Source organism: Acanthisitta chloris, unplaced genomic scaffold (genome assembly GCF_000695815.1).
Source record: "Acanthisitta chloris isolate BGI_N310 unplaced genomic scaffold, ASM69581v1 scaffold24521, whole genome shotgun sequence".
Taxonomy (NCBI): domain Eukaryota; kingdom Metazoa; phylum Chordata; class Aves; order Passeriformes; family Acanthisittidae; genus Acanthisitta; species Acanthisitta chloris.
Genome location: NW_008655776.1, coordinates 1 through 23,720, shown reverse-complemented (window position 1 = coordinate 23,720; position 23,720 = coordinate 1). Strand labels below are relative to the sequence as shown.

General features: G+C 41.2%; 1 protein-coding gene across 1 annotated transcript in view; it reads right to left on the bottom strand.

The window, feature by feature from the left end:
* The window catches only part of LOC103811116 (E3 ubiquitin-protein ligase HERC2-like), a gene marked incomplete at its 3' end in the record, with an annotated part of 38,112 nt that extends 14,558 nt beyond the window's left edge, over positions 1–23,554 (bottom strand). Inside the window, exons 1-3 of the mRNA XM_009084066.1 lie at positions 23,483–23,554; positions 12,602–12,716; positions 4,898–5,035 (exon numbers count right to left, since the gene is read on the bottom strand). Coding sequence (XP_009082314.1) covers positions 4,898–5,035; positions 12,602–12,716; positions 23,483–23,554 — 325 coding nt within the window. The remainder of the gene's footprint in view (positions 1–4,897; positions 5,036–12,601; positions 12,717–23,482) is intronic.
* Between the last annotated feature and the right edge of the window lie 166 nt (positions 23,555–23,720).

Here is a 23,720-nt window from a genome sequence, read left to right as displayed (position 1 = left end):
AGGAAAACACGATGTGGCAGTGCCTGTAAACAAACCCTCGCTCACACATGAGCAAACTGACACTGATTTACCAGCAAAAAAGGGGAATCCATCACTAACACAAACCAGATCTGACTGCACAAAAAAAATGTTCCCACTTCAGCTGCGCAATACTCATTCGTTTAAGGATGTTTTCCTTAGGATTATTTCCTCATTTAGTTTCTTGCTCTATAAGGGAAACAGAATATTAGCATCCCCTACTGAAACTTACATGTAGAAAGTGACATTTTGTAGTCAAGACAGCAATTAAGGTGAACTTAAACTAACTTCCTAATTATGCAACATTTAGTACCTTAAACATAAGAAAAGGATCACAGTGAACCTGAACCAGAACTTACTGTTTTTAAAGCTCAGTTTTCACAGAGCTGTTGCACCAGCTGAACTGTTTCTACCTTTTTTCAAAAAATAAACATTACCTGATACCTAGTGGTATCAAATATATATTCAACTATACCCACAGTCAAAGTGACCTGACTCTACAATTTTAAGCTTCAAGAAAGACGTAGCCAATCCTTCTTTCACAAAAACAAAAAACCAAATGGGATTTATCTTAAGGAAAAAACTGCATTTCTGGACAGAAGTCAAAAAATACTAAGATGTCTGAGATTTTGTACCTACAAAGGCATGATGTGAACTCAAGACATTGCTGAACACCCAGTAGAGACACTAAATGCTATGGGTTCTAACCCTTGACACTGCCAGACACACATGGAATGCAGCAAGGCACAGGAATAAAGAGCCAGTACACACTTGGAAGCGACAACAGCAGCAAGACACACAGAAACTTATAAAATAAAATTGAGTGGATATGAAGACAAATATTTAAGTCATTAACTCTATTGGTACTATACTAGTACAGATGTCAGGCAACTGCAAAATAAATGCAGGTACTTAAATTAGTGACCAATAAAACAGCAGAATCACAGAATCATCAGGGTTGGAGGAGAACTCTAAGATCATCAAGTCCAACCACTAACCTGTCACCACTGGAACCCTAAACCAGATCCTCCAGGGTCAGGTCCAGACACCTCTTAAATGTTTCCAGGGATGGTGACTCCACCACCTCCCTGGGAATCTATTCCAGTGCCTGAACACCCAAACAGGGAACACATTTCTCCTCACATCTAAGGTGACTCTGCCCTGGCTCAGCTCATGACCATTCCCTTCAGTCCTCTCCCTGCAGCCCCGGCAGGACACACCATGTGGACGTATGCTGACAAGCAGGGCAGACAAAAATCCCAACTTATCCTGTTAAAAGGGCTCCTTCCACTTAGGAATAAGATCTTGGCACCATAGAAGAAATTGGTTTGCTGTACAACAGCAGCTGGAGAAACAGGGCATCAAGACAACAAAAAGCAGAGATCATTACACCACCTCATGAAAGCCATGAGGTACCCACAGCTGAAGTATCATACACAGTTCCCAACCCACCTTCCCTGGCACGAAAATATCGAGAAATAAAAACAAACAAGAAACCCAACAAAACAGAAAAAAAACAGATAAAAACAGAGGTAGAGGGAAGAGCTAAGAGTTTAGAATAGCTTCTGTACACAAAGAACACGCATGGAATAAGGTCTTCAGTGAGGGAGACACAACTGAGGCATGATAATGACAATTCTTAAAATCAAAGAACCCATCCCACCAGTGCTGGGGACAAGTAAAGAACAACCACTCACTGCCTCTTCCAGGGTAAGAACAACAGCACAACAGGTGAAACCAACAGATGCCAAAAGCAAGTCAAGGACTAGAAGATAAGATTCATGAGGTGAGCAATGGAATTACAAAGCTCCTTGCTACATACAATTATGGAAGCTGGAAGTTCACAATGTCCAGAAGGGATTACAAGAATCAATGGAAATAATCAACAGCAAAGACATTAAAGTTATGCCACGCACATATATGCTCCAGGAAAATAAAAGGGGGATGTGGGTGGAATCCAAACACATTCTCATTCTGTCTTACTACCACCTATGGCTCAAGGACCACAGGCTACAAACAATACAAACATAATTATTGTCTGGGCTACTGTTACTTATGCTGTTGCTGTCAGGACATTGGAATAGATTGTCCTTTGGTTTGACTCAATATAGACAACCTTAAGCATATTATGACTAAGAAGAAGAAGCCCAAGAAAATGAAATACTGCTTGATTTTCTATATGCTTGGAACAGCTGCTTCAAAGCATTACCTCTTTTTCTCCCCATACCCAGGGCTGAAGACCTGGAGTTCTCTCCACATCATGTAAGATGCTAAAAAACAAGTATCTTCAGAAAAGAAAAATGAAGAAAGTAGTAAATAAAGATTTTTAGGAAGCAGCAGAGGAAATGCTTAATGTACATACTCAGCCTGGTAAGAATAGGCTAGGGGAAAGATGTTTGAAAGAAGCACTCACGCCCAAACTGAGGCTTGAAAAGCCTCAGGAAAAAGCTGAATATGAAATGGATGAACACTAAGATGCAGGAGAAGGAAAAACACCTTAAAGTCAATTAATGACTTACCTATATATTTATTATTATCTTACACACTTTTACAGTACTTGGCATACTCTGCCCTGCTCTGGCAGCACAGTGATCTCAGCATAAACGAGAACCAGAGAAAGCATTTTGCTTCTCTGAACTTGTGCCAGGATGACAAACCAGGCACAGGGCTGGGGGTACAGCACGTGCTGCTGCTCAGCACACTGTGACCAGGGTTTTTCTGTGCTCCTCTTGGGGGAGGGAGGAGTGTCACAGGGCCCACTGACCTAGATTAGCCTGTTGAAGTTGTGCAGCACCATCCTCCAGCCTGGCAAAACAAGATTGTACTGCAGCACTTCTAAAGCACAGATAGAGTGTCTGATACCCCGTTACTATTTTCATAAAGTAAGACTGTAAACCACTAAACCCTGTAGAAATACTCCAGTGTATTGACCTGAAACACAGTTCTTTCGTAACACAACTCCAAGCTCACATCTCCAAATTATACCTTGCTTGTAAAGGAGTATAAACCATAGAATTAAAGACTTACTATGTTCTCATTTTTCTTGATCAGCAATGATATATTTAAGAAATAAAACTCCTTTTTAAAAGTTCCTTCATGGCTTTGACAGGCAAATGTTTAAAAGCTTATTTTTCTGAAGGATGACAGAAGAAATGCTTAAAACAGTTTCTCATGTTATGAAACAAAGTACCAAAACTGAATTGATTCTCTGTAATTTTTCTCAAAATTAATTTTAACCCCCCAAGACTAGGATAGCTCAAAAGGCAACTGCTAGCTATGTCTGTGACAAATGCTAAACAAAGTTACCTACAAATGTGAACAAAAGCACCTGTAACACTCCCACAAATAAACTGGAAGCATGTTTGTCACGTCAGGGATTTTTATGTCACAGCTAGGTGATGCAAACTTCAAGCACAAATGGTAAAAGAGACCAAGGAATATATATTTCTTTGTGATGAATTATAAGTTCTTCACAAATTATTTCTAGAACAAGAATCCACACGTATGCCAATAAACCAAACTATATAAAAGCATTAAAGTAACTAGAAGACAGTAAGTTATTTCTTTCTGAAAACTCAAAACACACATACATCCCTTTGTTTCTGAACAACTGTTTTACCAATTTTTTTAAGAAAAACTGGAGGGTGAGCTTAAAGGCCAAGTCTTGTCCCAAACACATCAGTCATCTGGAAGAAATCTGGTAAGATACTTGACATTTAGACGACCATTTTGTACAATAGCTTTATTTTACTCTACAGCAACAAGCACTAAACAAGCATATAAACAAAAATAATGTGACCTTCAGCTTACATCTCTTCAACACACTCAACTCTCACTTCCCCTTCCACTGCAGTGGCAATTCTTTTCATACCTTCTACACTGCAAAATTCTGTCCCACTACCAGAGGGACAGCAGATGTCTGCCCTCCTGTCCCTGAGCACAAGGTGCAAGCTGGCTGGCTCAGAGGGCAGCAGACTGGCAGCCACCTGTGGGTCAGCAGAAACAACCTCCCTAGCAAACACCACTCACAGATGCAGATTCTGGCACTGAAGAGGGAACACTTTTCCCAGGGAACTCCAAGTGCTTATGGGTGAGGGAAAGGACAAGTGGTACAACAGATGTCTCCAAAGTTTGTACATGCCAACATCTGAATCAGGCAACATCATACCCCAGAACTGTAAAACAAACCACTCAAGTGAAGCTTCTTCTGATCTGCTATTTTTAAACATGGACAATTTTAGACAATGAACTGCTGCTCTGCAGTAACAAACAGCCATGAATTTTAACTGGCTGCAATATCAAAATCAGTATTTTATAGACCCTACCACGAAGATATGAACACACAAACCATTTTTGTGCTGCCACCATAGGTGAGATTACTGTCAGCAAAGGTCAGGACAGACAGTTAATTGAACTTAACCACTTCAGCCTTCCTCCCACAATTCACTCAAACTTATCTACCAGACCATGAAATCAAAAAAGAAAAATCACCTATTAAACCTTTACTGCCTGCAGAAAATTCAGGCCTCAGAAACTAAGCAATTTCTTTTTAATGTCTGCAACTGAAAAGAAATATTCTGGAGACGTTGGAACATTACACTGTCTAACTTCATTTGTTCCCATTCGGTTTAGTATTCCTTCCAGCAGCATGGAAGGTGCAAACTGACTCTTCAAGTCATGAGTCTAATTAAATCTAAAATTAATTTAGTAAATGTTTAATTTCAATCACAGTTAACCACTCACCCAACTTATTTCACTAACCTACAGAGGCATCTGTCAGCAAGTACATTTTATCCAATTACTTTCTGATGCTACAAAAGTAGTGATCGATATAGAATATGTAATGCTTCAGTGACAATGACCAAAAGAGCTGTAATACCTGGTTGTTTACCCCACACCCAACTCTCAACAATCGATTTGGCTCTGTAAGTGGGCAGTGGAGTCTCTTCTTCATCTTTCTTTTCTTTGTCATTTTGCTCTTCTTTCTTTGATGCAGTTTGGCATTCAGTGCTATCATCTAAAATCAAAAAAAAGGGAGAAAAATAAAAAAAGACCAGTTAAGTTACTTCCCCTTTGAATACCAGTCTAGATTAGAAATTAAAAGGTGAAATATCCAAGCCACAGGCTTAGAGCAACATTGTCTATCATTGAGCACAGGGTGGGGGAAGCAGTTTTTCACCAGGTTCACTGTCACAGGTGCCAGGTCTCACATTACGTTTCGTAAGACAGTGACCTTAGGATCCAGAAATCACTGCTGGAACCTCCTCAGGAGGATGAACGTTTCATATCGACACCACCACATTGCAAAGGATTTACAACACACAGTACTGCCAGGGGTGAAGTCAGATCTGACTCCCAACTCTCCACATTTCTGTACTGTTTACTTGTTTTCATATTCTATTTCCAACACAGGAAAAAAAATAAGACAGCAATTGCTTTAATTTCAAAATCAAGGAGAACTATATATTGGCATTTACATTAATTTTAAGCAGTATTTCAACATCTGTAACATATCTAGCATCTTAGCAATTACCAAAAAGTAATGAAAATATTACTACCACTTTCTGTCCAAGCAACAAAATAGCATTTGCAATCCTTTTGAGACTACTTTCATAAAGACAGAACACAGACATTAGTCACTTATCTCTGTAATCAAAGGCTGTGTCAAAGTTTCAGTTTTCTAGGCACAGTAGAACCACAGAGCTGGAAGGCTCTCCTGGTTCATACTGGGATATGGATTTCCATACCCTTTGCTCCAGTCAGTTCAATCCATACGACTGCCTTGCAATTAAGAGACACATTGGCAGCTGCTTTCCTCACCCTGACCTTCTCTTCTAACAACACCCCAAAATTTCTGGAGTCCTGCACTTAAAACTTACCCTTGAAAAGTTTAGTTCCAGCCATTTCCACCTGGCTCTTACAAGTGACTGCTCCTCCACTCCCATCTGCCATCCAGTCCAGAGGACTCAATAAATGTCCTGGCCACGACAGGACAGATAAGCACTAGTATTTTGCCTTTTTCCTCTCTCACCCCACACACCCAAAGACCAAATGTACCAGCCTGTTTCCAAGGCTAACAACAAACAAGAGGTTTCCAGCTGCAGCCAGACCCAGCACATCTGAGTGCAGTCTCAGCGTGACCCCACCTGGAGATCAAAGGCTCTCCTTACCCCAGGATGTACAAAACACACCTAGCACTGTGTACAAAAGCATTCAGCTATCCTTTCCATCTGGCCTGACAGAAAACTAATGCCTAATCTGGTTCAAACTGGATCTGTGGTTGCCTCTTTGTTATAACATTTGCTAGACTGTAGACAATAGCACCTAAAATAAGCCTTTTGACGGTGCCTTAATGACACAAGTCTTAAATCAAAGCTAGTGTTTCCTAACTTACACACTGCTGCTCAGGAGGTGGAAGATGCAGACTGAAGAGCAGGGAGAAAGGAAGAGGAGACATAATTGCAGTATGCATGCTCGAGCTGGGATTGTGGGCTGAGGAGGAGACAGCAAAGTCACTTGTGAACAGGAAAATACAGTTTGGCTATCCCACTTGTAAGTGGCAGCCATAGGAGCATAGCTGCTTTTCCTCAGACACTGAGTACCTCAGTCACCCACAGTGACAACAACGTCTCAAATGTGCCTGACTCTAGCTGCCTCCATTCAAAGCAGAAAGGTACAGAATCCACTCCAGACTAAGGACTGTTCAGCCCCAGTGGCTCAGAATATTCCCACACTAACACCATAATCTCACAGTTTCTCCACTCACCCACACATCCCAACACACACTCACAGGGTCTGGCGTTTCTGTCAGTGGGTAGAAGGGTGTTGTGCCAAGACACTGTGCTTTGCAGGCAGCTCCAAGAGAGCTCCTTAGGCTTTTTAACAGATCCCTGACAAAGGATGACAGCCAAGGGCTGCAAACTTGTGTCCCTTTGTCCAGCTCCTCACTGCAAATTAGAGAAGGTCCCAATCCAGGTGGGAACTCAAGCTCAGTATGGTATGGAAACAACCTTGATATGTAACTCCATAGAAGGACTTTTTTTTTTTAATAGTCTGTATGAAAAGAAAAGGGGAGCAATGAGAGAAATTTTTTTTTTAATAGTCTGTATGAAAAGCAAAGGGGAGCGATGAGAGAAGAAGTGGGAAGGAGCTGAGCTAAAAATCACATTAAAAGACCATGTCAAATTGTTCCACAAAGATGGTTCACTATACTTGCAAAAAATCCACTCTCCCTGTAAGGGACAAAGTTGGTATCAGCCTAGATTAAAGGTAGCAACACAGACATCATGATTATGGAAGCTCAGGTACACTTAATCAAAGAGATTTTTAAACAGGAGACCCAAAGATTTTTCAGAAAGAGGGGCAGGGAAGAGGAAATCTTAAAGAGGGAACTCAATGTAAAAGTAATAAGAAAATTTTCAAAACAATGCATGCAAAAACACAGTGCAGTGTGACAACATGACTTAACTTCATTTTTCTCAGACTGAATTGTGAATATTGTGGTGGGGGAAAAACAACTGCAAAACATTTCCCTGAAAGAACTTTCTCTTAACTATGCTTTGGTTTCCAAGCTGGGGCAGAGAGGCACAGCCAGTCAAACCTGAGGCAGCTCCCACAGCACAGCACAGAGAGCAGCTCACGGCGTGTACACCGACAGAGAGTGCACAGCAACTGCCTAACCCACTCCCAAGGGAGGATAAAAAGGAAGCACTAAGAGTGGAACTTATATTTCATACTCAAAACACTGCACAGTCACCTCAACTACCTGGTACACTACAGTCTTGCACTGCTCTTATGTGCCAATAAACTGGCAGAGTTAGGAATCCCTCCAGAGAGAAAGTCTCTAAGAGTTTCCTCCCCACAGATGTTGCCATTCACAAGGCAAAAAGTTAGAAAGTTTGCTTTAGGCAAGGGCTGTATGTTACAACCACTCCAAACCAGAGCCTGGTAGTCCCAGACCCAGGAAGTTTTTCAGCTGCAATACAAAATAGCAATTTATATTCTGTCAAAGGGCTTTTATTTCACATAGATAGATAGATAGACATATAGATAGATAGATATAGATATATATATATATATTTATACACACATATATAAAGTTCAACTGACAGTTCCTTGTGAGGGAAGGATACATCCCTAACCGCTTGCAAACCATGTTTACACAGCTTTCCGGCTGTAAAAGTCAGGATGACACAAGATTCTCAACTCCTAACCCTGATCACAAGATTTTTTTTTCTTCCCTGGTACACTTTTTTAAATGCATTCTTCAAATTATCTGTTGAGTTTTCAATAGAGCATTTCACACTCCTGAAGTCAAACTGTCCAACAACAGAGAGGTGGTGGATTCTCCCTCACTGGAGATATTCCAGACCCCTCTGGACACAGCCCTGAGCCATGTGCTCTAGGATGACCCTGCTGGAGCAGGGAGGATGGACCAATGACCCACTGTGGTCTCGTCCAACCCAACTGATTCTGTGAGAGACTTCCCTCTGTCCTACAGAGAAAATCCAACAATCAACAGCTGCACACTGAACGAGCCACAGGGTACAGCCCACAGGGTACAGCCCTCAGGGTACAGCCCTCAGGGTACAGCCCACACTTGGGTTGTGGGAAGCAGAAGAGAGGGAGAAAAAAGCAGCAGCTCTCACTTTTAACAGGTTATTTCTTAGACACAAAAAAGGAGGCTCAAAGCAGGCACCAGCCTACATGTCTGTGTGCCACTGCAGTCTGACACATACAGGGTCTAAACATCCACCATAACCCGTTCCCACAGACTGATATTCTCATCATAAATGTTTTGTTTCCATCAGCCTCCCTGGAACCACTTGTGGCACTTGGACTCTGTCTGGAGGTGCAACACTGACTGAGTTTGTAGCTCCAACAGCACCAGGCTGACAAAGGCCCAACTGTCAGGAAAGTTCCTCTTCCTTCTGGAAGAGGAAGCCCACAGTGTTTACCAAAGGCAGGACAGAGCTATGAAGCTGGGGATTCTGCATTTTTGCCCAAGAACTTAAAATAGCTATTTGAAACAGAAATTCCCTCCTGTGACGTTTGAGGAATCAAAAATCAATAAAAAATAGCAACCCACAAAAGAGACCTGTGTAGTTGGCTGGTATGACTCAAAAATTTACAGTGATGGTTCTTTAACGTGAAAACGTGGTAGGAATAATACTATTTAATACTTATTATTTTCAGTACATAGCTGCCAGTATACAAAACACTAATTTAATCCAAATTTCCTGAGGGCAGCCTGATTATCCTTTCAGTACATGCCATGCTGCAAGTGCACCTGTACTTGGACATCACTACTGTCACAGCTGTGTCCTCAGATGGTACTTGGAAACACAAACACTTTCTGCTGAACACATTTGCCAAGCATGTTTTTATGGAAGTGCCATGAAGAAAAACAAACAGGTTATTCCTAACCAAGTGTTCCTGCTAACAGGAATAAAATAAATGCACTACTTGCATATTCCTCCTAGAGAGAAGGAATGTTTTTTGCTACCACAGCAGCCTATTGCCACTGCTAATACCCACTGAGAGGGTGCAGTGCCTCCTCTGAGCAGCCCAGTCAGCATCACAAGCTGAGCAAAAAGAGCTGCAATGGATGGGCTTAAACCAAAACTTCAAACAGACTGGATAAAAAGGGCTACTTACTGCAACCTCTCTTGTTTATCTGTAAATTAGTCAACTTAGCAGCAAAATCTGAATACTGAGATTAAAATATATTGCCTTTGATATAAAAGCAATGGGGTTTATGCAAATCTCATTACTTGAATGTACTTTTCCCCCTCTTCTTGAATTATGCTGGTAGATCATTTATGCAAAAAGGTATCAAGTAAACAGATTAAAATAAAATGTTTCGATTTCATGAAACTCAGTTTGAGCTGCAAGTTCAGAGGTGCAAACTGACCTCCAGCTTTTCTGGTTCCATGATTCACTACTGCCTAACAGAATCAAATATACAATCTGATTGACACTGACCAAAAATTAGCATTTTCTTCTCAAAACTCAAGTCCAGTAAGCAGGACAGTTGTATTCTCCAATCCTACAGGCCAGCACAATGGCCTGTAAATTATGAAGGTTAACTTCACTGAAACAGAATTTATACATTAATCCTAAACATTAAGCTGTATTTAGATTTCTGAACTACTGCAGCATTTCAAGAAACAGGTGTTCCAGGAGCACCTGTGTAGTAAAACACACCCTGCAGTCGTGGAAAGGAGCAGGTGCAATCTGTGCTATGTCATACCTACACCTAACCCCTCCAGAAGGGGAAGGGGAAGGTGATGTCTTACATTTTGTCTTTGTTACTCTCCATCCAACTCCATCTTAATCTGCACTAAATTCAACTAAATTAATTTTCCCCAAGTCTATTTTGCCCATGACAGTAACTGGTAAGTGATGTCCCTGGCTTTATCTCACCCCCAAGCTTTTCCATTCTGTTTTCTCCCTCTATCCTAACGAGGAGGGGCAGCAACAACAAGCTGGGTGAGCAGCACCCACCACAATACAGTACTGGCAGCCTGTCTGAAAAAAACAGCAAGAAAAAAACCTCAACACTATGGATATAAGAAAGCTTTCAAAAGCCTCATCACAGCTTGGGCATTTTAAGGTAACATAAAAACCTTATTTATACAGAAAACTGTCAGAAGTTCTGGGGGGTTTAAGTAACAGGATCCTACAGCCTTTAACACTTCATACCTTTTTAATCCTTCAAAGTCACATACATATATCAGCATTTGAAAAAATAAAAAACATTCACATCATTATTCAGAACAAGTGTCCCAAGTGTGGATGAACATGTGAAGTCGTGGATGAGTGACTGACTTAGCACTCCTGTGGTTTTACTTTATACTGCTCTCTACATTTTGCATCAGAAGTGACAGATTGCATTTTCCTAGTTGATATCTCAATGATTCCCCTGAAAACTAAAACCAGTTATATAATGACACCTTTCTGTAAGCTTCTTCAGAATTACTGAAAGCACTGCAGCACCACAACTAACAAAAATCCCAGTTCTCTGCAGCTACTTAGCTACAGAGACTTTGGAAGAATAGTTCTCTGTCAAAGACCAGCACGGGTAGAACTCTAAAACAACATGTAAATATCTGGCACAAAAAGAGGAAACTGCATCAATTTCATTTGTAAAGCAGGTATTTACTTTTATATAGTCTTCCTTATTACAGATGGTTGTTATCTGCAAGAAAGGAGAGTGTGTTGAACTGTCACAGCACAACCATCACAATACCTCTGTCAGGAGCTGGCAGTGAATGTCAGTTCACCCAGGTGATAATCCTTCCCTTCACTTCATCAGGTTCACAACACCTTTTGGCAATGTACCTGGAACTAGCCGATGCGAAGGAAGAAAGTACTGCACTACCTCCACTCATTTCATGAGCAGCTGCTGTGGCCCCTCTGAAAAGACTAGCTGTATTTTGTCCAGTGTCAACAACAATATCCAAGAGAGCCAGCAGCAGAAGGAAGACAAAAGTTTTCTAAGTCTAGTCCTTACTACAGCAAACAGCCACCCATAACCTACAAATCTTGTACCCTAGATTAAAAAAGTATAATTCACTCTCCCTCTCACAAATTATTTAGATCTTATTTCCTGTAGAAATAACTTCCTCTAGTCAAAAACTCATCTCTCTCAAAGGTAACTCATCATAGGTATAAAAAAACTCATCATAGGTATAAAAAAACTCTGCCTCCATAAGGAATTCAGCATTACTGGTTTGAAATATTGTGTCTATCCATCAGTGCAGTTCAGGAAGAGATGCTGAAATAATAGTTCACTGCTATCAAAGGCAGCATTTCCACCCTTCTCCTCATTTGTTTGGGGATCATATAAATTACTGACAATGCTTATCTGACCATTTGGTGAGCCCATTTCAGCCAGGCTAGGAAACAAATCTTTTCCTTTTTTCTACCAGTTTAATTTTCTGTTCAGTAAGGAGTCAAAAGAGCACCACACTCAGAAAAAGGAACAAAGACAAGAGCAGAATCACTTCGTTTTGGCACAGCATATTGTGAAATAAAATCTCCCTCCAAAGTTATCTCTCTAAATAGATGTATTCCTCTTCCATGTGCAGGATTTTCAGTGTTTGAACTGCTCTCACAGTACACTGGAAAACACCAAGAAAAAAAAAAGAACTACATTCTCAGGCCCATTGTGGACAGTTTTTTAGCTGACCTTTCAGTTACTTTGTGAAGATTGTAAACAAAATTAGAAATAGCAGTACTGGCTTCATCCCATTCCCCAGTCCACTTCCTTTAAACAAAGGCTCCAGCTGTAAACACACCAAGCAAACCCAACAGCCACTGCCAAGCCTCTCTCATAACAACACGCCGAGATACAAAGTTTAATTTCACAAGGCTGGAACACATTTAAGCCTTCACTTGAAGGCTTAGACATTACCTTTCTGTGCTCTTTTAAGGAACTGCATTTAATTCAAAACATGAACACCTGCAAATTGCATAGACAGGTGACAATAAACCAAAGTTCTGTGACAGCATGGAATGTGAAGTCCCTCTTCATCATCATAATAAAAGGATAAAAATAAAACAAATCAAAAACCCATACCTTTTCTTGGAGGTAGTTCACCACTTTGTATCAACTCTGTTCCAGGATATACAATCTCCCCATCTTTCACCATCTCATTCCACAGGCCACACAGTCCATCCCGTGTAAACGCCAGCTGTTGGGAACAACACATCATATATAGTTACATACAACAGTTTTCTCGCAAAGCAACTCAAGCTAACGTTTAAAGCACATCTGATTTTGTATTTCAGCCCAGAAGAAAGAAAACACGTCCCCTCACCAACATGTGCACCATTTGAGTGCATGACAGGGACTGACATGACCTTCAGGATCTCTGATTCTCCAGCCACACTACGTTCAGAGGAAAGGCACAGAACAGTAACTTTTAGATAGGCTCAACTACAGCAAGATTAACTTTCTTTTGGTGAAAACTGCTCATCAAAAACACAGATTTCACCACCTCAGACCCATCCACAGACTCAAGATTGGGGGGGGCGAAGAGGCACAGTGTGTCCTTTTTCCCTTCAGGAGAAGCTATTCAAACAAAGTAGAGCTGCAAAAACTCACAAATCAGAGAAGCATGAAGCCAACGGTTCCACCACCAAACCAGTCACTGCAGACCTGAGCACCTTCACCAGAACACACTGACATCAAGGCACAGATGGGTACATGGGTCCTGCTGTGCAAAGCATCTCTCCCAGCCCTCCCTCTCCCTTCCAACCTCCACAACCCAACCAGGGAGCTCAGCAAGACCCAAACCAACTGCACTTGGGGGAAGAGCACAGTGCTGCCTGGGCCCAGGTCAGTTCCCAACACACTGTGTCAGGAGGACAGAACACATGGCAGGACTGTGCTGGCTGCAGCTGCTCACAAAAGCTCCGGCTGTAACACAAGGCTCCAAATGCCTAAATCGTTAGGATCTCCCGTGGAGAATCCTAATGACCAGGACAACTTCTCCTCTGCTGATGTTGTTCTCTTGCTTTATAAAAACAGGTGTCAACACCCCAAGACAATTCCATAATAGCCAGTTATAATTTGCAGCCATATAGTGTAAGGCAGGAGAGCAGTACACAACCTGAAAACCAGAATACTTTTTGCATGCCAAAGTGCTACAGCGGATACACTGGGGGGAAAAAAAAAAAATCATACTTTTTGCATGCCAAAGTGCTACAGCAGATACACTGGGGAAAAAAAAATAATCAAAAAATCAAAAAACCTGCTGAAGGCTTATTCAGGAGTATCTTTGTGTTATGTAACTGCTATTCAAATCCAAAGTGGTTTAGCTGAGAAGTAATACAAAGATGTTACTTACACAACTGTACAATATTTATCGTTACACACAGAAGTTCATTTAGATTTTATTTTGAGCTATTTCCTAAAGATACTTTGATGATTAAAGATTACAGGTTTTAAGAGTCACAACCACCAGCAGGAAACAGATTTGCTGATCCTGCTAATCTCAGGTAACATGAAGAAATAAAGACAAGTTCAATGCTTTGACACCACTGCAACACAATAAATTACCACGGACGTTTCTTGACTTGATATTGCAAACTTCAGAAATTCACCCAAACACGTATCAATGATTTCAGTAGGCTTTTCTTTCAGCATCAATTATGAGCTGGCACACTGTACATGTCTGTCAGTTACTAGTTCCTGCTATCAGGGGGACAGCAGGGAAAAGGACCATGCAGTGTGAGCCAAACATTATTCCCCTTCGCTGTGATTTATCAGGTGTGCAGCACCAGGATCACACTGTGACCATGCCCTGATGAAAGGTACAGTCCCTGCTCCTCAGGGCTAGACACCACACAGAGCTCCTGCAAAGATTTGTGTTTTGCTAAAAGCTTTACATTTGGCTTAATTTAAAAAAAAAAAGGAATAATCTGAATTAAAGTTGCATTTCAACAATTAAAAAAAACCTAATTTTCTTGCATTGTTCTCAGTTTATAAATATTTCAGCAATAAATGCTGTTCCCTTTTTCCTTCATCAGATGTGGTCAGATACTTGAGTAGGGCACTCAGGGAATTTATTTTTCACATTTTTTTCCTTGCAAAAATAGCAAAACAACTGTTTCACCATTTTTTGCTCATATCTGCTAGATTTTTTTTTTCCAAAAAAAACACTTTCACCTGCTGAATCACAGATTCATAGAATGCTAAGGATTGAAAGGGACCTTAAATATCATCTGGTCCCACCCCCCCTGCCATGGGCAGGGACAGCTCCCATTAGAATGAGCATGTTCACCTATGCTAAGGCAAGGGAGGCAACCCTCCAGATGGACTGCATAATAAATTATTGCTTCCACAAATTACAGATTTTTCTCTAACAAATTGTCTTTTCATACGTTTTAGTTTACATTCCCAGGTCACCTTCATATGGAAAATGATTCTCACAGCCCTTAAGCTTCCAAGCTAAAGGCCTAAACTCTGAACTGGAGGTTCTTCACAATGCAGCCCTGTTTTAGCAACCCTCCAGATGGACTGCATAATAAATTATTGCTTCCACAAATTACAGATTTTTCTCTAACAAATTGTCTTTTCATACGTTTTAGTTTACATTCCCAGGTCACCTTCATATGGAAAATGATTCTCACAGCCCTTAAGCTTCCAAGCTAAAGGCCTAAACTCTGAACTGGAGGTTCTTCACAATGCAGCCCTGTTTTATTTCACTAAACTCTTTGGAAAGTCCTGCAAAGTAGAATCAAGAACTGTTTTCTCCACTTTAACCTCTAATCCTTCGACGTGGCATGAAGTTCACCTCAGTCTTTCACACAACTAAAAACTGAAAAAGTAAACAAAATTTCTTCTGCCCGGGGTTTGGTGTGCGAATTCTTATCAAGGTCATTTTCTTGGTATGTGGCATAAAGATAGAGGAACCACCAAGATTACAGGCCCGAGAGAGTTCCACCTCCTTTTCCAAACACCTCACGTGGAAGCTGACACCATAGGCAGCCTTCAGATAAACAATTTTGCCTTTCCTCAGGTTGTAGTTAACATTTTTGTCAGTGGTATGTGTGTTGGGGGAGGGGGAAAAGGAGACATTCTTGAAAGTAAAGAAACACTGGACTTAGTTTGAAGCAATAACCAAAGCAACCAACTGAAAGGATAATTAAGGAACAGTATTTACAACCAACTCATTTGTCATAACTGAGGACAACTTAATTTCAGCTGTAGTAAGAGCACTATTAATGTACTCAACATTCAGCAGCTACATGATATATGCTACATATGATAGCCAAAAGTGAAAGAAGTCTGAGTTGTTAAGTGATAAATGGTTTGAGCAATTTTATTTTCATGATCTCACACTTACATAACCCTGTCAGAAGATTTACAACTCACTAAAGAGAAATATTTAACTTAACCAACAGAAATGGGGAGGAGTGGTTGATCCACCAGAGGCTCATGCTGATACCCAGTGGGACCCTGATGAGCTGGAAAAATGGGCTGACAGGAACCTCAGGTATCTAAACAAGAGCAAAGTCCTGCACCTGGGGAGGAACAACACCAGGCACAGCTGGAAAACAGCTCTGCAGAACAGGCTCTGAAGGTCCTGGTGGACACCAAGGTGAACATGAGCCACCAATGTGCCCTTGCCATGGAGGAGGTTACTGGGTGTTCTGGGCTGCGTTGGGAGGAGTGCTGGAACACGTCAAGAGATGTGATCCTTCTCTGCTCAGCACTGGTGAGGACACACACACAGTGCTGGGCCCAGTGCTGGGCTCTTCGGTGCAAGAGGACATGGACATACAGGAGAGAGCCCAGCAAAGGGCCGTGAGGATGAGACGAAGGGACTGGAACATCTTTCTTATGAGGAAAGGCAGAAAGAGCTGCGACTGCTCAGCCTTGAGAAGGCATGGGGGGGAACTCATCAATACACACAAATATCTGATGGGAAGGTCTAAAGAAGAGGAAGCCAGGCTTTGCTCAGTGGCACCCAGGGACAGGACCAGAGGGAGTGGGCATAAACTGAGACACAGAACCACTGGGAAACACTTCTCCACTGTGAGGGTGACCCAGCACTGACAAAGGGTGCCCAGGAGATTGTGGAGTCTCCGTTCTTCAAAAGACATTAGGGCATGGCCCTGGGCAGTGGGCTCTAGGCGGCCCTGCTGAAGCAGGGGAGTTGGACAGATGACCTCCAGGCCCCTTCAACCCCAGCCATTTGTGATCCTGTGAAACTAGCAGCTGAAGACAACAGTAAGTCAACTGTATGGCAGAAAATTCAACTTTCTGCTTTGACTACACAGTCCTGCTTTTCTTTCCTTCTGCAATGTTTTAAGACTATCTCAGCCAGAACAAGTGTATTTTCCTTTCTTCTTCTGCTCCCACCAATATCTCTTGCATTCTGTCATTTGTAAGGAGTCTATCAACACATCCAAGTGCTCAGATAGGAGAAACAGAACAAATTCAAAAAATATCTCTCTGGTTTCTGGTTTGGTTTTGGTGGTTTGGGTTTTTTTTAAAAAAAAAAAAAAAAGAAGACTCCTCTTCAAAAAGATGTCTCTTCTTCCACTAAATTCTTTAAAGAATGTTCATAATACAATTTGTGGCACAGTGCAAGAGAAGACAAACACATTGGGTGTCTTCATTGTTCCTGATGTGCTGGAGCTCCAAGCACAGGAGCAGCTACCTGTGTTTTGTAAACTCTGTCTCACCAGATTGCTGGATTCATGTAGACATCTTTTCCTCTAGTAACTTAGTAACTTCAGCTGCAAATGTTTAAAGGAATGAACTTGGCAAACTCAGGAAGTTAACAAATTAAGAACATTTAAGTTTTCACTAAACTTTTGCATCTGCAACAGTGCCAGAGATGTGCATGCTGTATCTCCCTCCTCAAGTCCCTGCTTGCCCCAGCACCTACACACTGCCTTCCCAGGACTAGGGCAACAGCAGCTCCATGACCACTATCCACTGCCTGCAAGCACAGCTCATGTTCTTAATCCTCCTACTCATCACCCATGCCCAAAATCTCCCTTGTCCTTCCCATGGCATCTCCTGACCTCCTCTCAATTCCCATCTCCTATGCACATCATCTTCACAAGACCCAAGCTCTTCCACCATTTATCACACCTTCTCATCCCCAGATCCAGCCTCAATCTCTGCACTTGAAAGGCACAGATCTCACCAAATTCATACTCCCACACAGACCCAGGGTTCAGCCCTGCTTGTTTATCCCAAACCAAAAACACAAGGGCCTAAGCAGACTTTAAAGTGAACTTCTACTGTAAATTGGGCAGCCCCCACTCTAATCTTCTGCTAATCTTATCTCTGCATTTAAACTGTAATTTATTCTGTCTGGTACAATATTTAATTAAGTCCAAGAGGCATCTAGTGTGGTTGCTGGCATATGCTCCTGCCATGCTCCACCAGGGCTGGCAGTGAAATTCCCATCCCTCCCCATCAACTCCGGACAAGACACTGCCATTAACATTTCCTTACCTTTCAAGAACATCAAATCTTGCAACTGTAACGAGATAAGCCCCTGAGAATTCTCAAAACACCATCACAGTTTTGCTTTTAATAAGCTATTTTAAGAATAATCAGCAGTTCTGACTTTGTTCTGAAGTCAACTATTTAAGTCAGACAAAGCTCACTCCACGTTGTACAGCAGATCATGTTCTTGACATGGTTTCATAAACTTCCCTGCAGAAAGCACAGAAACCTTTATAGAAGTTAACTTGAACTCAAGAAAAATGAAGCCAGGAAAAGAAAATGGCAGAAAAAGGATGAGGATTGATTCAGGTAGGATTCCTGATTATATAATTGCACTGGAAACTTAAGAAACTGACTTCATAATCACAGAACGTCAGTATGGATTTAAAATATAAGCTACTTTTAAAAATCTTCACCTCAGAATTGCCAGAGGAGGTAGGGGAGTATCTGTTCTTCTATTCAGTTACTTCTGTATTAGCTATTGGCTGCATTTTAAAGACTACACAAAAAAAAATTCTCTTTAGAAATATATTAAAATTTAAAACTTTTTCAGCCCAGCAATAGTGAGGAAAATCACAGAACAATAAGTCCTTTCCCAAGTCTATCTCCTGCTTCTGCTTTATTTAATCCATTCCATTTGTGTTTCCTCTCTCATTGTTGCCTTTGTCAGTATTTTGTCCTTCCTTCCTTCCTTCCCTGCTGCAAGGAGCATGCCTGAAACAGCAGCTGCTCACCACACCAATGCAAAGCTCAGGGAAACACCACCAGACCTACACATACTGCTCAAAAGTTCAGCAGCCCCACATGACTTCAGCAGACTTGGGGTTAAACCAGAAGGGTCCCCACAACAACACTCATCCACCTGCTGGAAAACTCTAACACTCAAGAGTCATACACAGAGACAACCTATGTAACTCCCTCAAACTGACAAATCCTCTCACTTCCTCCATCTGAAGAATAGTAGTTCTGTACAAACATTAAATTTCATTTCTCTAACCTAGCACACCACAGAGTGCTCATCCCACCCTCTGGAAATCACTTATTTAAGACAGACAGCATTACTTGATTTTTAACATCATTAAAATAACCTCTACTGCAAATTTCACTTCCTTGAAAAACCTAAGAGTTTGCAGTTTGCTAGAAGAAGTTCCAAATAATCCTTCATTTTTTTGATCAGAAAACCAAAACAAAGCAGGAAATTAACAGGAAACCAACAAAATACGGAAAGCAACTTTCACTAACTTCTTGCTTTCAATAGTCAGGACATCACTTATTCACACTATCTTCTTACAAGCAAAGACACTGACCTAAATGTGAGCAGAGTGGGATCAAATCAAAACGTAACTCTGCAGGGAGGGCAAAAGGATTTCAAATCAATGCAGCTCTTAAAGGTGGCAGTTTCATTTTATAATGCTCACTTTCATCTCTGTGGCAAAAGACAAGGACAGAAATCAGTCTGCCAGCCATGAACTCAATGAAAACTGCTGAAAATGCATCATATTCCTCTCACTGACAGCTCCTGCCCCTTGCCTGTTGCCTGAAGTCTTTCCTCCACAGTGCAGGAAAATGAAAGTTTTTCATTCTAGCTCCTGCTATTAAGCACAATAGCTCTCCACAGGATCCAGAATAAGCAGCATAATTAAACACCATTTGAACACACACATGCATCCCATTAGCTCACAGCAATCCTAGTTTTCAGTTATTCATCCATCACTAATTAAAGGTCTCTGCATAAGATTCTAAATTAGTAGTGCAGTCCATCTATTTAATCAGAATTATTTTAAGCACAGTTTGATTCCACAAACTGGGTACCTAGGTTTAGGTAAACAATTTAGATCTTCCCTTTGTAAAATACAAGGGTCTCTTCTTTAGAAACTGCCATTAAAACCCAATCTCCTGTTACACACAGATTTTGCTATAAATGCAATGGTTTCTATTAGCAATAGTCATAAACAGTCAGGTGTTTTAAATGTGCTAAATCAAATCTAAATCAATCCACTGGAAACTGAAATGATACCCTAACTTTCCTAGCAACTCCGCTAAACATGACACAGGAGAAAATGGCCTGTACTAAAATCCACTTGGCTTATAACTTCACAGGATTATTTCATTAACAGTGATGTTCCTCTCTTGATACATGCCATAGGAGAACATAGTACATATGTACATATTGTCCTACTGACATTATCTCATATTCACCTGAACTACCCTAATTTTTTAGCTGATGTAACAGATGGTGTTTTTTCAGACAACACAGAATATCTCAATTTTGCTCCACCAGGCAATTTAAATTTTTAGTAAAACATGTTTCTGAGCACTTCAAAATTATCCTAGCAGCTGTAAATCATACAATCACAGGTCAGTAACTACAAGGTTAGTAAAGAGACATGAATAGTGACAGGATGCACTTGGGTCCTTGCAGGGTATTTTGGCTTCCTGTTGTTTCAGACAGATTAACATAAGCAAAACACATATTGCCAAATACAGTTCCCCCACCCTGCAGGCTCACTGCTCCTGCAGAGGGGCTTGTGCCTCTGAGATTCTCTGCAGAACAGCAGTGCTAGCCCCCACTGCCTTTGGCTCTTAGCAGCAACGTCCCCAAACTGAGCAGAACATTTAAACTCGGCCCAGCCATCACAGGTGATTAAACACAACCCATCCCAACATCCACGTGTCATTCTTTTCTTACATTAATACCACTATGTTATGGACTTACTACTGCACACAGTAATAGAACATAGTGTATTACATTACTAATGCAACATCATTTTGAACTAAAGCAAAAAGGAACATAATTTCCAGGGAGATTTCCCTGGCTTAATCCGCAATAACTGCCACAGTCATCAAGTCTAAAGAGCAAACTGTGGCAACGGTGACAAGGAAAAAGTCACATTTTGGAGACTACTAGGCCACCAAAGGAAACATTTTACTTTCAATTCTAGCTACACACTCCAAACTTTGCAGCAGCAAAAGTTAGTTTTAAAGACTAATCCATCTTTGTATGTCTCCTAAGGCAAGAATTCCCCAGCATAATTCTGTTTCTCCAAAGATTTTCACCTACCCATTCCCAGACTGCTGTACAGTGCCAAGTTAAAAATGCAGTGCAAAGTGAAAAGCTTCAGGGTCTAATTCCAAACAATAATTTGCAGTCATCTTAATAAATTCCCATAAATTCACTGTGTCGTCTTCAACGCTCTCCTAGTACTGTGCTCATCTTTTCAATCCCTGTTGACAGTCTCTTGAGCACCAACAGGGCCCTTCTATAGCTGAGCCACTAAGAACATGCACAGTAGGAAATCTGCATATTCAGTACACAGAGAACTTAAAGGATTAAGAGACAGGATTTATACCTATTAAAAAAATTCACATGCAGCTAGGCTATGCTAGTCAACCAGTAGATAAAATAGTCAACCATGTAATGGAAAAAATCCCCAGAGCCCAAACCCCCTTTACTTGACAGAAGACATCAGCCATCTAACACATGAAAAAGATGCAACTCAAGATTCACATGCAGATTATTTAAAATACTGAACACATCTACCCAATTAAGAGTTCTGTGATGAGAACCTGTGTAATTCCAGAAACAGACAACCTAATGAGAAAATTATATTATACCCAGGAGGCCTGGCTGGTGCTCAGATTCCAGAGGAGTGATGTTTGTGTCCAGCAGATCACAAACGATTACTGTTCCCTTATTTCATTAATCTCATTATTTTGACTACAGCTTGATTAGAAGAAAACAAAAGGAGCACCCTGGAAATTACAGTCTAACTTGTTATCACTCATAAAGAACTCTTATAAGTGCTTTTATGCATAGAAATATGCTACAAATTGAGATTTTTATTATTAAAAGGAATCATTACAGCACATTAACTAGTCTCATAAAAGACAAATATTTCAATTGCATTTATAGACACAGCTGAAAACAAGCCTTAAAGGTTTGAATGACAACTGAAACCCTTCTGTCAAAAGTTTACATAAACAGAAAAAAAAAAGGATGTGGAAAAAAAGCTCTACAAATAAGAGGAAAAATCTGACAAATCACATGAACAGTCACATTTTTCACCCCATGTAATACGGAAGAAAACCAGGCAAAGCACAGTCAGCAGCTGTTACAAACAGAGGTTGTCACCTTTCCAGCTCAAATTTTCCTATATTCAACAATCATTGAACCGACATATCTAATCTAGAAGCCACTGTCCAGGAAATACAAAAACATTTCTCTATCTGTTCATGTGCTTATCTCCAAAAATGTTTTCTACTGTGTTTATCTGCCACATGAGACAAAACGTCTGACTTTGGATCCAAACTTTTACTTTGGTAAGAACAGCAGACGAAAACAGAACTCATCTAGCCAAATCAAGAGCAAGCCCTGTCACTTTACAGCATTTACACACAAGGCCTACTAAATAATGTAACCTCCAAGGCTATATCTGTCACTCCTGATTCCAATTCAGCTGGTTTGATGTAAAGTTCTGGGGAAAGGCTGCTTTCCAGTCACAACTGCATGGAGAAAATCCTTGTCTAACCACAAGAACAGCTGAACCCACATTCAGACTCCGAACATGAAATCTGGGGTAAGGTCACAAAGAAGGAACTTTAAAAACATTTTCAGCAGCACTGGTATTAACCTGTAACAAAGGGTAACACTGGCTGGCCCATCCCAACAAGGATTTCATACTTCTGAGCAGGAGCTTGGAAAGGTTATTCAAAGTATCTATATGCAACATCTGGGGAAAGGAAGAAGACAAGGACTTACTCTGGTCATCCATTTCATCCAAAACAAACGTAACTGACTCCCACCACTCCGTTTCTCTGTATTTTCCACTCAACTCTCAGTCTTGAATCAGAGAAACATAATAGTATCCTCCTCTCTGTATTATGCAACTTTAATAAATGAACAGATCATCTTCCAAGACAAAAGAACACTTTCACCAAACACTGGCACATTCCAACAATGACAACTCCCATTTCAACCACATATCTTGACAAAAAATTAACTCCCTTCAAAAAGGACAAAATGTAAATGAAACCAATGCCCATTACACAGACAGCTGCAGTAAAAGCTAATTTGACTTCTTCAAAATATCAATTAGATTCCATTGCCTTTCACTTCAGTTCTCCTGTGCATTAAAGCTGTTAGCTCAGACGCAGGCAAGACATTTAGCCACTGCCTAAATGAAGAATTTATTGTTCCAGCAGAAATGCCACATACTCAGCCCTGGGCTTTGACACTGCAGAGATAACACACATATGTAGCTCAGCCTGTTTCAAAGCACAAGGGACTGAACTGACAACGCAATCTACTCGCAGCTCAAAATAAGTCAGTGTTTCTTCAAGACCAATTTTAAATCAGCTTTCTCAGAAAAACCTCTGAACCATCTCCAGAGCGACGCTGCAGGCTCCTCCCTGCCAGCTCTTTAGGCTAAAAGCATCCACCTGCACCTGAGAGGTCACACGGCAGAACGACCCTCGAGTGCTCACCTGCAGGTCTGTCTTCAGCCATTTGGAGTCGAACCTTGCCTGGGCAGACAGACAGAAAGAGTCCGAAGTCATGATTGCTCCTGCAGCCCTCGCGCGGGGCCGGCCGTGCGGTCCAACCTGTTCGAGGGACACAAACCAGCGCAGCAGATCAGACGCAGCACACGAGGCTGTTCCTGCGCACACCGGGAGGGTTGGACCGAACCCCAAAAACGCATCGTGTGCACCACGAGCTGCCCGC